Raw genomic sequence first — 18360 nt, 5'->3', positions numbered from 1 at the left:
TGTTGTTGTTGTTGTTATGTTTTATGTATTTTAAAGTAAATTGTTTCATAAACTGAGTCATTGGTTGATTCTAATCTGAGTCACCTAGCGCCACCACACCATTAAACACCTCCGATTTAGTAAACCCTAACCCATCAAACAAACCCTCACTCATGCCATGGCCATGACCAGAGATCGAAAATCCATCGGAGAAAACACCTGCAAAAGGAACCCCAGGAGGGTAGACCGAGTTTGGGTCGCAAAAACAGACTGTGTAGGGAAGACTGGACTCTGGAGTTGAGGGAAATAGACCGTTGAAAAGTGGAGAAAAACCCTAGATGAATCCAAAGGGGAGCTAGCCGTAGGTGCAATAGGGACCTCCAAAACAATAGGTTTACGAGGAGGAAAAACCACACCGTCTACCATCGCTGAGGTTCCAGTTGACCTTTCCTCAGAAACCGCTCGTGCTTGAGTTGGCTTGTCTGCCCAGATGGAGACAGGATCGTCCAACTTAGGAGAATAGTCAACTAGCTCGTCCAAATCCTCGAAATTGTTGATAGGTGGTTGTCATTGATGTGAACCCAAGAAGCACCAGGAGCTACCCTGACCTTCCATGGCAAATTTGACATGGAAATTCAAGAAATCTTGTGTTAAAATCCTTCTAGATAGATTCTCCTCAACGAGATGTTTCCGTTGATATATGGTACGTCTCGTGTTTCCTCTTGGTTTGAGAGAAAATTGAGGTTGAAGTTGAAGACCCAATTTTGTGGGCTAAAACCCTAGGGGGTAGAAACATGACACCTTATTCACCAACAGTTGTCAATATATGACAGGAATTCTCACCGTAATCTCACCACGTATAAGTTGAATAACTTCAAGATCCAAAGGTAGTAAACCAATCATTGACTTCACACTCGGGTAGGACCAAATGCACTAAGCCAATCATTGGTTTGCTTGCTATTAACATCAAATTTAATGCTTTTATTAAGAATTATTAAGGATATGTCACTAATAAGAAATAATTTAAGTCAATAAGTATTAATACAAATGTTAGGAGGAATATTAAAGTGATCCACTTACCTTAGAACAAAAGATACATATTTTAAAATATTTAACATTCTAAATATATTATGCATTACTCCTCCAACGTACATTAAGAAGCCCCTCCTTAACACCTGGCGGTCAAATGATAAATATTGTTACTTAAGTATGTGGTGTCTCCTATAATTAAGGAGCCCTATCCAACGTCTAAGTGAGAACCTTATACTATATATATGTTGTGAAACCTTGGCATAGATGAACTGAATGTATAATCTCTGAAATTTCGGGACTGCCCTAAAGGAAAATCAACGCAGATCAAAATTTTTGTTAGGGCTCAGTTTGTTACAGGTCTATCAAATGTTAGCGGAGTTTTTGGCAAGGTCTATCAAATATTAGCGAAGTATTTGGCAAGGAAGCGAGGTCCTATTTTGTTGCAGGTATATCAAAGGTTAGCAAGGTAGCGAGGTTCTGTTTTGTTGCAGGTCTATCAAAGGTCTAATCACCAAAATATTAGCGAAGATTTGGGCAAGGTAGCGAAGTCTTAGTCCAGGCCTATATCACAGAAGTTTCAAGCATCACAAATATTGGTCAAGGAGTTACAAGTCTCGATCTAGAAGTTACAGGTCTTGGTCAAGAGTTTCCAAGCAATCATTACTGTCTCAGACTACAGAACCTTGAGCAAAGAAAAGTTTCGGACCTGAAATTACAAGTCTGAGATCTCGGTCCACAGATTATCGTTTCCATTCAAGATCAAGTGAAGGATCAAGGTCTCGGAACCCCACTTCAATCTACCAGAGACAAGCAAGTAAATATCTTGATGATCTGCAATCTCGTTTAAGGATCTCAGCCCTTCTGTTCAGCAACAAGCCTTGGTCTTCGTTCCTCATTCAAAAACATCACAGGCCTGAACAACGTTGAATAACCCTTAGCTTGTTGTGAAAGGGACGAAAGGTAGACCTGTAATCAAGCAAAGATAAAGGTCTGTATAATTCAAATTCCCTTCCTGTGTGTTAATAATGTACTTTAATAACTGTTGACTGCACTGTACCATGTATTAGGCTAGTTTTCAGTCTTGCATAACTGCCTTGTCATAACTGTAACTAGAGTTGTGTCCAGCTAGGGTAAGTTTTGTCCTATGTATGTCTAAGTCAATATTCATCTCTTGTATAGTCTTGTATAAAATATGGTTGTGTCAAGGTTGGGTATGTTTAAGTAGAGTCTAGGCTTGTGTTCAAAGTTTGTCAGCTGCTGCAACAAGTCAACAACAAAAGGGACGAACTCAAAACACAAACACATTTCAGGTACGCATTGTAATCATTTAATTTGTACATTTACTTTTATGTACTTACATGTGTACTACAGGCAAAGGTAAGTTGAAGGGTATTTTTTGTTTTCCGTTTGGGATTGGGTTTCGTTTGGGAAAATTTGCATGCAGGTAAAAGAAGACTCAAGACATCCAAGAAGACATTCAAGAACTTGAAGAGACAAATCATCATCTCTTGAAGGAAGCATTACAATGAGATAATTCTTGAAGGCAGAACAACTATCTTGTCACATCATCAACAACTATCCATGTATTAAGAAGCATTGTCAAAGTCAAGAGTCAAATCAATGTAACTGGGCCATTATCTCTGGTATGAGAGCCCATATTTATAAAAGAGTCAAATTGCCTAAGAGTTGTAAAAGGCATTGTTGGGAAAGTCAGTTTTATTGTCAAAGTTTGTCGGGACAAGGGTTTAGGTCCTAGTGTTATTGATCAGTCAAAGAAAATCATTGGAATATCATTGTAACGTGGATCATTGTCCCTGGTACAGGAGTCCACACTTTTGTATTTAATTTTTGTCTTTATAGGGTGGTAGGGTGGTGCTAGGCAGGTGAATGAAGTCACCTACAGGTTGGGGCCTGTAAACACTTCAGGGTGGTAGGGTGGTGCTAGGGCGAGTTGAGACTCGCTAGGGTGTTGGGGCATCCTTCCAGTGGGAATTGGAGAAGAATGCTTTTCTAGAGTTCTAGGAAGTCGTAGCTTTCTTTTCAATTGGGGTTGAAGATTAAAGAACTTATTAGAAAAGTTTTCAGTGGTTTTTGACCCAGAGGGGGTTTTCCACCTAAAAATCTTGTGCCTACTGTCTCTATTTTTGCATTGTTGTTTACTGCTCTTACTGAACAATAATAATAATAACTGAAGATTAACAAATGCTCTGAAAAAAATTATAAAGTGCTAATTGCTAAGAAATACTGATTCACCCCCCTCTCAGTATTTCCAACAGAAATAAAAATCACCCTCCGACCCCAAACTGCTAGCATTGACAATAGATTCATCCATCTTGCCTGACACCAGATTGAAAATGTCAGACCCCTTCCGTTATCCTGCAGGCAATCACTTCTTCCTTGCTGAAACTCTTGCCAAAACCCTAGCCACGCTGCAGAGCCATCTCTTCAATTTCGCTACATGCAACTGATACATATAACTATGTAAATATAAATATAATTTGAGACTTTAGCCCAAATGTAACTAATCCACATTGGTTTTGGATGATACGGATGTAAGGCAAAGAAGAATGTGCAAGAGATAAACTTAGCAAAGTTAGGAGTGGGGAAATCAAATCATTTAGTAAGATATCATCAAAATAATGCAAATCTAAAGTAAACTGTTAATAAAATTTTGTATTCCCTGTTTACTGACATCTTGAATCCATAACATACTCTTACTCCATGCAAATAACTTATTGCATTGCTGGGCATGCGCAGGTTGCTGCTGGTTAGCTCCTTTTGTTTTTGATCTAGACTTTAATTACCATCTATGGAAATAATCATTCGATCTTATTGCATCTACTTATTAAGAATCCTTACCAAGCATATCAGGATGGACATCCTTTTCATAGAAATGATCAAGTTGCTTACATGGTACATTTGCATGCAATATCAGGTCTCGGCAGTTGTTACACAGCCACCTTCTCACAGACTTCGAGGAAGGAAACAAATACCTTCTCCTGTTGCACAGCGGGCATTAGATATGAGTTTTCCAGCTGATCGCATTTTCACACCAGAAAGAGCTGGGGAGGTACTTCCTGATGCATTTCTATTCTCTATGCATGGGATATGAATTAAAAGAGCTTAGCATAAACTCAGCAGTTTACTAGAAGTAAAAACATCAACAATGCGGTTATCATCTTTTTTGTTACTAGTGTGCTTTAAAAACAAATGGAATCATGAAAAAACAATGGTTTCCATTGTCTATTTGTGTTTTATTCACCATCTTTATATCAAATTTTGGCAAGGCAATGTTTCTGTTTAAATGAGTGTGACGATATGCTGTGTTGAGCATGTTAACTTATAATTTTAATTCTAATTGGCTTTGGTTAAATTATTTCTGGCTTTAACAAATCTACAGTTGGGATGCATATTACTTTATGGTAATGTATGCTTAACACGGTGTTATTCCACCCTGATGTATGTTGACCCTACTATCAATAAGTCCTGCAATCTTGTCTTCACTGCATTTTGATTTAAGATTCATGATTATATCACTTCATGAATAAAAAGCAGGAGATAGGGTTGGGTTTGCCACTTCTATTTGGCCATTTGTTTGAGGGTGAAGAGATGAGAAAAATTTCAAGCAACAACCAAATAATTTCTGTATGGGTAATGACTGAGGAACGGAGTCTCCTTATTAGAAATAACACAGAATGGTGTTCTATAGTGTGTCCACATCAGTTAAAAGAACAGGTCTATAGCTTTAGAGATGTTAACAACGAAGTCAGACAGATTAGAGTCAGGAATGACTTGGTAAAGCTGAAGAGAAAGAGCCTGACTTGGATAAAGGAAATACACGGGGAAATATCTCTACCCCATCCTTACATACTAAATTTGTCTTCAATGCTTATGCCAACATCAGAACTGATTGGTAGTTTGTGCAGAGATCTGTTTGGTGGTAGTTACACCATCTACTTACTTCCTCTTGGTTGTATATATTAGAAACTATCTTGTATTAACTGGTTAGGAATTAACACCAAATGATCTACCTCTTGCTCCTTGCAATTTGTCTCTGGTTTATACTCTGTAATGCTTCCCAAAATAATGTATCCGTACTTCCAAGCATGGACCCCAATAACTATCTCAAGGTTGGAACTAATTGTTTTTTTAATACATATTTGGGTTGTAGCTTCTTTAAACTATTATGCACTTCTCTTACTTAAACAGAGCAAAGTCCTTTTCCATTGGTACACATACTAACCAAGCACCCTTTGAAATGATTAGATAATTATTGGCATAATCTTCTGGCTTTATTAACCTACTACAATCTGGAACGAATCTTGCTCAGTTTAGCACTTTCAATACTTGCTGCAAATGGGCCTTTCTTAGTTGTCTAAAGAGATTACTGAGTCTAGGTAGTGGATATTTGTTTCCGATATCCATATTGTTTCAAAAAATCCAACTAATATTATTTTAAATACGTACTCAAGTTACAACAGATAGACATAAGAGGTACAAGAATATCCTCTTCATATGAAAGCTAGGAAGGTCAACATATGAGTCTGTGCCCCAAGGGGCAAGTCTTAATCCATTTGAAACATATCAACTCTAGCTTTGGCACAAATTGCCAAATCATTTTTGAACAATCTAATATCTATCTTGTTTTTACTTGTGCATGCTGTTATAGTTAAACTAGGACCATTCCTACAATCCCATGGCAATAGGGCCTGTTTGTTGTTGGTCAAGGATCTTCTTAACTGGACTCATAATTCTGCCATGTCCTGTATAATGAAGCTATGTGGTGCTTTAGGGCACAATTGTACACCTATTTCTAAATTAATGCATCATCTATTTTTCAACGAGGTGGTAACCTTGATAATCTAAATACATGTGCAAACTCCAGCAGCAAGGGAATATCTGCACCTAACCTACCAGTAAGCTTGGTAATTCTTTCTTACACTCTTTAAATTTGCTCAGTTGTCATTTTGCACACTGAAGTAGGCCGTTGGTCCCTTGCAACTTCATCTTCTGTTTATTCTGTAGATCCTATTTCTATCAGTTTATGTAGAAACTAGAAATCAATCTTAGCTCTACAATGTACATGCACTCAGATACTATTGACCAGGACAAGTAATGCAGAATGTGGATTTAATTTCTGGACCTTGCACAAAAGATTTAGTTTCCATGTTTTTCTTAGCCTTATTTGTCACTTGTACGCACCGTGGGCCATCTTGTTTTCTGATTTACATATTGCATTTGTGTGCTTGTATGGAAGTGCTCTAAGTATGCAATTAATGAAAATTAGGCGACTATGTTGTTGAATATCTCTAGGCCCTATATATGTGACTGTCTTATTATCAATGAGAGCACGTAAAAACTGTTATATAAATTAAAGGCTAGATTCATATGCACAAAGGGCATGCACCTCTAGCAATATACATGACAGCTGCAATTTACAACATTTTTGCCTGTTGATTTAGTGTTTTTGCTGTCTCCAATACGTTAGGTGGTTCTTATGGTGTCTTGACTTTGGATTAGATGGTAGACATTCTGCTCAAAGTGCAATGTTAATAACCTTGTCAATAGTGAATTTCACTCAATAATTGTTCTCTCAGACCAACAATGCCATCATGACAAGTCCTCACCTTATTGCTGACTTGAAATTCAAAATGACGCTTTTTGTTCTGTCAGCTTTTTGTCATCATGCCAACTCTTTATGAACACTTTTCACCAAAGCCATGGTGTGTGGTGTGTGTAAATTTATAGATTTCTGCTTGTGCATGTGTACATTCATGTGCTGTGTCTTTCTTTTCTTTGGCTTTCTTCATGCAGGCTGTTTCAGCACTGTTTGTGAGAATTTATTCACAGCCATTTTCAGGCAAACAACGAAGTTGCACATGCATTATGGTATCATGAACATTGTTGGTAGCAAGGATGGTAACCGAGAGCATATCACTTTGATTATGTACAGGAAATGTTTTTGGCAGATTTGAGAGCATTAAAACCGGATCTCTGTGTGACAGCAGCATATGGAAATATTTTACCCAAAAGATTTCTGGAAATTCCTCAACATGGTAACTTGTCATCTTCTCTTCATTTCACAGAAGGCCATGGTAACTTTTGTCAAGAATTCTGTATTGTAAAATTTCGATCTGAGCTCATTAGCATTTCCTGTGGGATACATTGTGTTTGATAGTCATAGGAATAATTTGTACAAATACCAGGAATTATTCCTGTTGTGTTTTAAGTGGGTGGTAGTTCCTTATATCCTCAAGCTTTTTGATTTCTAGTTTGATTTATATATGGAGGCATTTATGATTGTAATGTACCTAATTCAAGCGTGACAATAATCTGCATTCCTGTATGCTTTTTCACTCAAGTCTTACAATTGGTTTTGAATGTGCAAGGTAGATGGGCAGGAGATGTTGAATGGGATGTTGGTAGTACTTGGTGCTGTAGGAGAAAGTAAACCTCTCCTATGCAAAAGAAAAAAAGTTTGGTCTTAAATGCCGAATTTGCCGCATAGGGCAAAATGGTGGGGCCTGCTTAGGGCAAAATGACACATACAGGTGGGAGTCTGGGACAACATTCAAAGGGCTTGAAAAGTGTTTGCGGATGTTTTTGGGGACAATGAATCAGCACAAAGCTGTTTGAATGTGATCCTGGGATTAAAAGGTGCGAAAATGCTTGATTCACAAATGACATCCAAGGACCATGATACCCCGCATGTCAGCAGCGGTATATACAAAAACTTTTGCAGCATTTATTACCATCATTGTAAGCCCAAGGTCACAAGTAAAAGCATTGTAACAACAATGTGAGGTTTTGTATTAGATATCTTAGGCTTGTGTCTTGTTCTTGATTTTGTATCTTGTTGTCTTGGTTGGACCATGGCTAGTTCGTTGTAGGGCACTTTGGGTGCATGACATCTTATATAGGATTGGAAAGCCTTAGGTGATTTTACTTGAGGACTCATGACTTTATGGGAGTATGCTTTTGTAGGGTTGATCACTAGTGTATGGGTTAGTCCAGGGTGCATCAAGGTGCACATATGTCTTTACCAGATGGTTATAGTCTATAGAGTTTGTAGGTGGCCTTGGCTTTGGTGTAGTATCTCTTAGACAACTCTCATGCATGGCAGTCTCATTTTTGACAACTTTCACATTTCCTAAGGTAGTACATGATTCCCAATGCACAAAGTGGTCCCATTGGTCAAAAAGGCAACTTGGTGTCAGAAGATTCAGTTTGATGAGAGGAGTCCATGCCATGCTGAATTTATCCAATCGGAGGTGGCAATGGTTCATTACAACTTTAGGTGGTAGAACAAGGGTAGTGTTGGGCATAATGATGCATGCATTACGTAAAAATGGTCTACTAAATGAGAGGAACAAAACCCATGTTTTGATTAGCATTGATTTGGGCTTGGCTAGGTTGTGGGTGAACATAGGAGTCCCCATGTAGGGTATTGAAAGGGTGAGTCTCACCTATGACATTCAAATGCTTAGGTCTTCCTCCTCTTCATCTTGCTCATAAGGGCTATCCTCTTGAGGATCCTCAGAAGGTTGATCCCAAGGTGACCCTCCTTGCCCTACCAAATTGGTTGGAGCAAGAGTGTTGGGAACATTCTGTTGCATGGTACGGTCTCCTTTATTGACCTCCTTAGGAAAGGATTTGTCCTTGTTGAATTGGTTTCTAGGAGGAAAATTTGACCTAGATCTCTCTCTCTCTCTCTAAAGTAGTAATTCTATTCATGAGGGTTTTTTGAACTTGAGTGACTTCAGTGGTAAATTTCTCCAATCTTGAGCAAAAGCTTGTATGACCTTGTCGGGATGCGACTTTGACTTTGTCTTAGACTCAATTTTAATCCTAGGATAGTTGAACATGTCAATTTGTGCAACATTCAAGTTTTGTTCAAACCCCCATCACTATCTTCTTGGCTTCTTCTTGGCTTCGGCCAAGGAGTTAGGGTTCTTGTCTCTAAGAATATAAGTCATGTGCCCTGGGCAACCCTTAATGCATCTTTCAAGGATAATGGCGTTGGAAGGCTTAAGCCTATCAAGAATTTCCCTAAGGTGATTATCAAACCTTTGGATGAATTCTTTAATGTTCTCTTTGTTAGTCTTGGCCATAGCTAGGAATCTATCAAGAGCCATACTCCCATCCAACTCAGATGCCCATGTCTTCTTGAATGCATTGTGAAATTGATCCCAGTTAGTGATGCTTCCTTGAGGTAGGCTAAAATACTAGTCCCTAGCATCACCATCTAATGATAGGGCAAAATGAATCATGATGACATCCTCATGGTCAATACGTTTAGCATTCACCGCCTAGTAGAAGTTGTGAACATGTCTTTCTGCGGTGGTGACATCATTGCCACTGAATTTAGGTATCCATTCATAGTACTTGTCAAAGAAAGGATGAGGAACATGCTAAATTCTCAGATTGTTCTATGCTGTATCCATTTCTTTAGCCCTATTCAATACTTCAATTAGCAATCTTTCAAATTACAATTAGTCTTTGCAATCATCAATAGTAATTGAAGATAGAACAATAAATGTAATGACAAAGGAGACAATCAACACATCAACTAGAGACACTAGGTTTGGTCAAAGACCAGGGAAAAACCCCACAAGGGGGAAACCCTTTGAAATTCTTCTTCTATTAGATTGTCATAAAATGTTCAACAGAGAGTACAATGAGCCCAATACAATATCATCTAGCAAAACAACCCAATAACATTTAGAAATATGTTTCCAACATCATAATATATTAGAGACAACATTTCTTGTCTGCGGTTAGCTGCGGTCAACTTTGGTCAACGGTCAAATTTGAGTCAAACTTCCTGGTCACATCAAGGAGGAGTTGTGCGAGCGACTAAAGGCTTCTAGTTGCTCCCTTGAGCTTGCAAGTCAGCGACCGCGGTCTAATTTGTCCTGTGACAAGCCAGCGATTGTAATTAAAAAACCCTAAAACAAATGCGAGCCTCAGACCCTGTAATTTCAGACCTTTGCGAACTTCTTTTGTCAACCCAACCTCAGACTTGTGCGAACCAATCAAAGAAGAGAAGAAGACGATGCTTGATGATGTCCAAATGAGCTTGAGGTCACTTGTATTTATAGGCTTCCATGGGTGTTCAATTTGCTTTAGGGATGACCTGTCCAAATGTGCATATGCGGGCTTTTCTTCATAAGTACGCTTTCCCTTGTCCAAATTTGATGATCTTTAGGTCGATTTTGGTCCTCTCGAAAAGAGGAATTCAATGCAATCATCATCTCCATCAAATGAGTTGTCAAAGGTGGAATTTGATTGTAGTTGCATAATTTAACACTCCCTTTCAACTAGGGAGAATTCCACCTATCAATATCTAATCATCGATCAATATGTCATGTATATCCTGTCGTCATATCATGTCCCATCTTTGCTCAACTCTATCTGCTGAAACATTCTCGAATCTAAAGAAAAAGAATCATCGGGGAGCAAAAGCTACCACCCTCTACATTGTCGGAGAGCATATCTCAATTCGAAACCACATCGGGGAGTACATCTCAACCCATAATCTCATGGGGAGCTAAATATCTCCGACCCCATATTGAGCAATAGGTGATATAGGGGAGCACATCTCAACCCATCCTATTGCCTACTGATCTTCCCAATAATGACCCTCAAGAGTCATGTGGTAGAACACCTGCATCATAATCTGAGCTTGGGCTAGATACCTGACTTACCAAAAGGTAAGGATCACATGCCCCAAGCCTCCTCAACCTGTTGGCCAGACGGGGAGGGACAATCCCAACAAGCCTGACTTGTGGGTATGATGCCAAATAGGGTATACTCTGCAAAGACCAAGATAGGGGAGCAACATCTCCAACCCTATGGGTAACAGATAGGGATGATACCCTATTGTCCAGAGATCCCTCAACCCCAAGAGCCCTCCATCTCAATTCCTCACCCTGGGAACTCAAACAAGGGGGAAGAGTTGGCTCAGTGTCCTCGATCAGCGATGCTCCTTATCAGGAGGGGTCACATCGATGAGTCCAAGCTGCTCTTTGAAGACCGAGAACTTCCCTTTCGGCAAAGCCTTGGTGAGAATATCTACAATATGCTCATATATTGATATGTGATGGAATCTAACAGCGCCTCTCTGCACCATGTCTCGAATGAAGTGATATCATATCTCTATGTGCGTGGACTTGTCATGAAATATAGGATTCTCTGCTAGACAGATCCCACTCTTGTTGTCGCACCATATCACAATAGTGTCTAGGACCTGCTCAAATAGCTCTCCAAAGAGCTTCCTCAACCAAACTGCTTCGTAGCTAGCCATGCTAGCGGCAATATATTTTGCCTCGGCAGTACTCAATGTTACGAACTTTTGCTTCCTGCTCATCCAAGATATCATGGCAGATCCAAGGCTAAAACAACATTCAGACGTACTCTTCCTGTCGACAACGTTTCCTGCCCAGTCAACATCAGTGTATCCATGAAGTCGAACATATCCAACAGAATATCTTAGAACAAGTGTGATCGTCCCATGCAAATATCTCAGAATGTGTTTGGCAACAATTCAATGTGCATGGAGAGGTTTAGTCATGAATTGAATCAACGTATTCACTGCATAGCATATGTCCGGACGGGTGTTCACTAGGAACAACAGAGCCCCAATCAACTGTCTATACTCAGATGGACAACTTCTTGAAGTTCAGTTCCATTAGTGTGGGTAGTGACTTGCATTTTGTCATTCCAAATATTTCCAGCAGCTTCACAACATATTTTCCTTGTGAAAAGAAAACTCACCGAGCCTTTGCCACACCTCAAGGCCTAGTAAGTAATGCACGAGTCCAAGGTCTTTCATCTTGAATTCAGAGGCTAGCTCCCTCTTACACTCGATCATCAGGGGCTCACTACCATGCTCCGGGAGCTTGCTTCAAACCATGCAATGCCTTCTTCAACCCGCAAACACATGTCTTTCGATCCTCTACTTCAAATCCCTGTGGCTGCTCAACGTACACTTCTTCTTGTAACATGCCATGAAGGAATGCAGTCTTCACGTCCATCTATGATTTGATGAAGGGTCCATTTTTGACTTGCAGCAAGGGCAATTATCGAACAAATAGTTGTATATCGAGCCACAGGTGAAAATATATCATCATAATCTTCTCCCTCTTTCTGGGAGAATCCTCGGCCCACGAACCTTGTCTTGTATTTCTCAATGCTACCATCGACTCCATGCTTGATCTTGAATAACCACTTTGAAGTCACCACAGATTCCCCTTTAGTCTCGACACAACATCCCATACGTCATTCTTCATAATTGATTCATATTCTTCAGCCATAGCATCTTTCCAAACTTGTTCTTTTACGGCTTCTTCGAATGTGGGAGGTTCGACTTGAATCATAGTGATCATGGCTGCAACATATCCCTGGTACCTGCATGGCTTCTTCCTTTCTCTAAATGATCTTCGAATGGGAGCTCATCTCTCATCATCCTGTAATGTGTCTCGAAGACAAAGTGGCCTCTTCTTGGCGGGAGGATCACATGGAGGAGGATCTAAGGGATCCATGGGCTCCATGGGATCATCAACAATATCTGTCTCAGATTCGGGTACGGAAGGACCATCTAAAATATCCATATCATCATTCTTCTCAGGAGGAGGAGGAGGAAGGTCCCTTGCTTTTCCAAGGGCGACATCTTCATTGAATGTAACATCCCTGCTAATTTCAACCTTCCTTTGACCAGGAATATATATTCTAAATGCTTTAGAATTTTCACAATATCCAACAAACGTACCTTTTCTTCCAGTGGCCTCCAACTTGTTTATTTTGTCCTTTGGCACATGAAAATATACGAGGCAGCCAAAGATACGGAGATGACCAACATCGGGCTTGACACTTGTGAATACTTCTTCGGGGGTCTTGTTGTCCAATGCTTGATGAGGTACCCTGTTTTGAACATATACGACAACATTTGTTGCTTCTCCCCAAAGGAACTTCGACAACTTTTGATCATGGAGCATGGCACAGGCAACTTCTATAATGGACCTATTCTTTCTTTCAACCACTCCATTTTGTTCGGGAGTATAGGGCACAATTGTCTCTTTCTTGATACCTTCCTTCTTGCAAAAATCAATGAACTCCTTTGATGTGTACTCTCCACCATTGTCAGACCTGAATATTTTGACTTTCTTCCCTGTTTGATTTTTGATCAAAGCTTTGAACTCCTTGAACATTTTGAAGGCTTCATCCTTGTGCTTCAAATAATATATCCATGTCTTTCTTGAGAAGTCATCAATGAAGGTGATATAGTAGAGATGGACACCAATAGAATGCACGGGCATTGGACCACATATATTGGAATGAATGAGATGGAGGATGTCATTTGTCTTGTTTTCGCTAGAGGGGAATGGTCCCTTTGTCTTCTTTCTGTTGGCACAACCTGGACATACTCCGTCATGATGGGCTTGAACCTTGGGAATCCCTGAGACCAATTTCTCCAATTTCGGAAGAGCATCATAATGTAGATGGGCCAATCTTTAGTGCCATAGCTCACTTAGATGATTAGTATCATGAACCAATGCTAGGAGAGGTCTTCCAGTAACCCTGTAGATTCCTTCATATCTTGATCCCAATGTGAATGCATCTCTCATAGGTGATCCAACAGGCCAAGTAAGAACCTTTCCCTTGATGAAGGCAACCCTCATCCCTTTGTCTTCCAAAGCGGATATTGATACCAAATTCTTCTTCAATCCTGACACATACATCACATCATGGAGCAAAATAGATTCCCCAAAATTCAAATGAAATTTGACGGACCCAAAACCTTTAACGGGATGAGTGGAGTTGTCTCCAAGGATAATTTTCAAATTTGACTCCCTCTCTACCAAATTAGAGAGAACTTCCTTATAACTAGAGAAGTGATGAGTGGCCCCACTATCAACCAACCAACTATCCCACGAATCCGGAGGAGATGAACTAGTAAGGGCAGAAATAAGAATATATTCAGATTGATTCGCAACATTACTTTCATACCTGGAGAATCTTGACTTCTTTTGTGGACGACGATCTTCTTCATGATCACTTGGAGCATCTCTTCTTCTTCTTTCATCTCTTCCATTGCGATCATTTCTTCGGTCATCTCTCCTTCTTTGATCATTGAACATGTTGTTGTTGCTTCTAGTATTGTAGCGTGGTCCATTGTTCTTCTCAGGGCAATCTCAAGCATAGTGGCCTTTCTTATGACAATTGTAGCATTCAATGTGCAATAATTCCTTCTTTCTATTTGGATTTCGAGGAGGAGGCTTTCTTGAATTTGATGGACCTCCTTTTCTTTTCTTCTTCTTCTTTTCATGAGTGATGAATGTAGCGAGCTCTCCTTCTTCATGCTTTTGAATCCTTCCTCTTGATATCATCCTTGATTCTTCTTGAGTGAGATTTCCAACAATTTCATCAAATGATGGGAGGACATTGTTGTTGCTTATAGTAGTAATAAAGGTTTCCCAAATAGGAGGGAGACCTCTTAGAGTCACAATCACCAATTCCCTGTCAAGCACAGATTCCCCAGTGCCTTGCGATTTATCTCTAAGACGAGATATCCTCATTATGTAGGATTGCACAGACTCTCCTTTGTTCATCTTTGTGTCTTTGAGTTGATCTTTCAAGGAGATGATTTCATTCAAATTGTTGACTTCATACATGCCAACTATCTTATCATACATATCCTTAGACACTCTCAAATTTCCAACATATGCAAGTAAATTATCTTGTAAACCATCAGCTATAATTTGCTTTGCTTTCAACTCACCTTTCTGTTAGGATATTCCGACACATAGGAAATAGTTAAGTACATCTTGGTCTAGTATAGAGTTAGGTAAAGTGTGTTTCTTTACTATGTACATTTTGTAACTTACAATCCGACGGTTACGATATGTAGTGATCCGACGGTTCATTCTCTCCTCGGTATTACCGACACTTGATCCGTGGCTTAACACCCGATTGGTCCATGATCTCTATTTAAAGAGCATGGAGGGTCATTTGTAGGTAAACCGTTCACGAGAGAAGCTTATGTAAATTTTCATTCTTTTATTAATAAATTGCCTGAAGTGGCCGCGTTGGCTCAGGCCGTGGACTGTTTCCCTCTTTGAGGGTTTTAACCACGTCAAAATACTGGTGTATTGATCTGTGATCTGTTTGTGAGCGGTGTCCTTTGGTGTTCTTTCTGAGGAACTTACCCTGTAAATTCCTACATGGTATCAGAGCTATTTGAGGGCCGCGTTCGTTGGTGATCCAAATCTGAAGCCGGTAGAACTGCATCCGACAACCGTTTCCTAGATCTACTGTTTCTGACTGCTTTTGGGCCGAGAGGACTGCTTTGTTGTGTTGGGAGCATCTGTTCCAGTGAGGAACCCCTTTCGTTTCACGCGAAAAGGTTTCCGGTAGCCCTAGCTGCGTCATTTTTAAGATCTGGAGGTATACAATGTTTATTTGTAGTTTACAGTCATTTTCTCTCTGTTTATTTCGGTTTCGGCTTATTTAGCCTTTTTTTAATTACCAGATCTATACCTTTCATTTCTGCGTATGCTCTTTGCCCTGCGACTCTGTGCGATCTGGGCAAATCAGAAACAGAAAGGAATGATTTTTCTCATGCGTATGCTCTTTTCCGCTGCGCCTTAGTGTGATCTCAGAAAATCAGAAACATTGAGGAAAATATTTAGTTTCCGGTTAAAGCTAACTTTGAGCTGCAAGGTTTGTTTTTGAAAATATCTAGTTTCCGGCTAAAGCTAACTTCGAGCCGCAAGGTTCGTTTTTTTTTGTATGTCCGTGTTGTGTTTTGTGTTTTTTGTTTTATAGGGAAAAAGAGCTTTCTCAAAGCAAGCACGCAACCCAAAGCATCAACCCCCCTCTCTCTCTCTCTCTCAAACTTTTTGTATAGCTCACTTGGTGCAAAGCTAATTTATGAGAGTAGAGGTCTTGGGTTCAAGTCTCCATTTTGTGGGGGCGGATTTTTCATTTCCGCACATTCCCGCACTTCGTCGGCGACTTCATCAAATTTTCTTCAAAAAGCCATAACTTCTTCATCCGGAAGCTGTTTTCAGAACCGTTTTTTTTGAAACAGCCTAATTTTTTGAGATCTTTCCATTGAAACACTTAGTTTCAGCATCTATAGCTTCAGTTTTTTTTTTTAAAATGGAAAGTCCATGCCAAGTTATTCTTGACAGCACCAACTACTTCCAATGGTGGTCCTACATTGTGGATTTACTTAGAAGTAAAGGTCTTTACAGAATAGCCACAGGCCAAGAGACCAAACCGAAAGATGAAGACAAGGCAGCTAAATGGGAAAATAGGCAAGACCAAGCACGTGGGTTGATAGGGATGTCTATTTCTCCAGATCTTAGATTCCATATTGCAGAACTTGATACTCCTGATGAAGCAATGAAACAGATTAATAAAGTCTTTGGAATTAAAAATGAACTTAAAGCCCATCAACTTGAAAATGAATTGCTTACATTGGACCCCAATAATTTTTCTTGCATTGAAGATTTTTTGTCCAAGTTCAAGACCCTTAGACTTCTCTTGGAAGGTGTTAAGGTTAAGAAAGAAGATAGTAGCCTTATCTACTCCATTCTTACTAAGTTGGGACCAGCCTATTCTGTGTTTGTTTCCACCTTCCATTCTACAAGAGAAGCCTTCATTTCTCAAGGACAAACCTACAAGTCCCCTTCCTTTGATTCCTTTTGTGATTCTTTAATAAGAAACAAGAAAAACTCTTACACCTTGGTCTTCTTCATCTTGGAAACTCTTCTAAGAAAGCGTTAGCCGCCCAGCAACAACCAAATCCAAAGAATCCTAAGAAGTTGTATCCTAAAAAGAATGGTCCTAAACCAAACAAGGGTCCTAAGCAATTTCAGCCTCAAAATGGAAAATCATTTCAAGAAAATGATAAGACAAATAAAAACAAAGGGAAGAAGACTGATAGACATTGCAACTTTTGTAATCGAGATGGCCACTTAGAATCCAAATGCTTTAAGAAGATGGAAGCCTTGGAAGCAGCAATGAAGAAGCATAACATCCATTTGGAGCACTCTTCAACTTCAACTTCATCTTCAGGAATGGCACTTTCTGCATGTGGTTGTCAAGCATCTCGGTCTGGCTATGCACTAAATATATCTTCTTCTCTTCATTCTCATGAGTGGCTCATTGATTCTGGAGCTTCTTATCACATGGCCAAAAACAAAGCCATGTTTTCTTCTTTAAATGATTGTAACACCAAAAATATATATGTTGGTGATGATAGATCTCTTAGTGTTGTAGGGACTGGAACTGTTCATCTAGACAATGGTCAGTTTAATGATGTATTATGTGTTCCAACCTTATCCTGCAACCTTCTATCTGTATATCAGATAACCCATTCAGGTGAAGGTAAAATCGTTGAATTTTCACCTCATGATGTTGTAATTAAGGACCTAAGAGATCCTAGACAGATTCAGCTACTGGCATTGCTGATGATTCTACAAGGTTGTATAAGTTTCACAACTTTGGGTCATCAAATCTTCCCTCAGTATTTGTTGCTCATAATGATGAAGTGAGCAAACTTTGGCATGAGCGATTTGGTCACTTAAACTATCGCTCTCTTCAGAATCTATGTAAAGAAAATATGGTGACAGGTCTTCCAATGGTATCTTGCAGAGATGGTGTTTGTTTCGGATGTGTACTCGGAAAACATCATCGGGACAGTTTTGAAAAACGTGCCTCTTGGCACGCCTCAACCCCTTTACAGCTCGTGCATAGTGATTTATGTGCTCCACTTCCAATTGCTTCATTCTCTGGCTACAAGTATTTCTTAACTTTCATTGATGATTTCTCCAGACGCACTTGGGTATACTTCTTAAAACTCAAGAGTGAAGTATTTAACATGTTCTTGGCCTTTAAGGCCTTTGTTGAAAAACAATCTGGACATCAAATTCTTAAGCTAAGATCTGATAATGGCGGAGAATATGTTAAAAACACATTCATCAACTTTTGCACTGAGAATGGAATTCAAATGCAACATACTGTTCCATATACTCCACAACAAAATGGTGTAGCTGAAAGGATGAATCACACCTTAAAGGAAATGGCTAATTGTATGCTTCAATCTAAAGGACTTAGTCTTAATTATTGGGCAGAAGCAATTAACTGTGCAAATTACATAATAAATCACACTCCTACTAAGGTTTTAAAGAATATTACTCCAGAAGAAGCATGGAGCTCAATCAAACCAGATGTAAGTCACTTTCGTGTTTTTGGAAGTGAAGCATGGGCCCATACTCCAGATGAGAAACATAAAGCTTTAGAACCTAAGAGTGAAAAATGTATTTTTGTTGGATATTCTGA

The 18360-nt window shown here is 39.5% G+C and overlaps 1 protein-coding gene across 7 annotated transcripts in view; it reads left to right on the top strand.

Moving 5' to 3' along the window:
• PDE194 (formyltransferase) overlaps positions 1 to 18360 on the top strand; it is a 373820-nt gene that overhangs the window by 15894 nt on the left and 339566 nt on the right. For all 7 annotated transcript variants that reach the window (XM_089448850.1, XM_089448851.1, XM_089448852.1 and 4 more), the window contains exons 3-4: positions 3947 to 4081; positions 6965 to 7067. In XM_089448850.1, coding sequence (XP_089304976.1) covers positions 3947 to 4081; positions 6965 to 7067 — 238 coding nt within the window. The remainder of the gene's footprint in view (positions 1 to 3946; positions 4082 to 6964; positions 7068 to 18360) is intronic.

This window comes from Pinus tabuliformis, chromosome X (genome assembly GCF_031772625.1).
Source record: "Pinus tabuliformis cultivar Carrire ecotype Pingquan chromosome X, CPIR1, whole genome shotgun sequence".
NCBI lineage: Eukaryota > Viridiplantae > Streptophyta > Pinopsida > Pinales > Pinaceae > Pinus > Pinus tabuliformis.
This window is presented reverse-complemented; position numbering and strand designations above follow the sequence as displayed.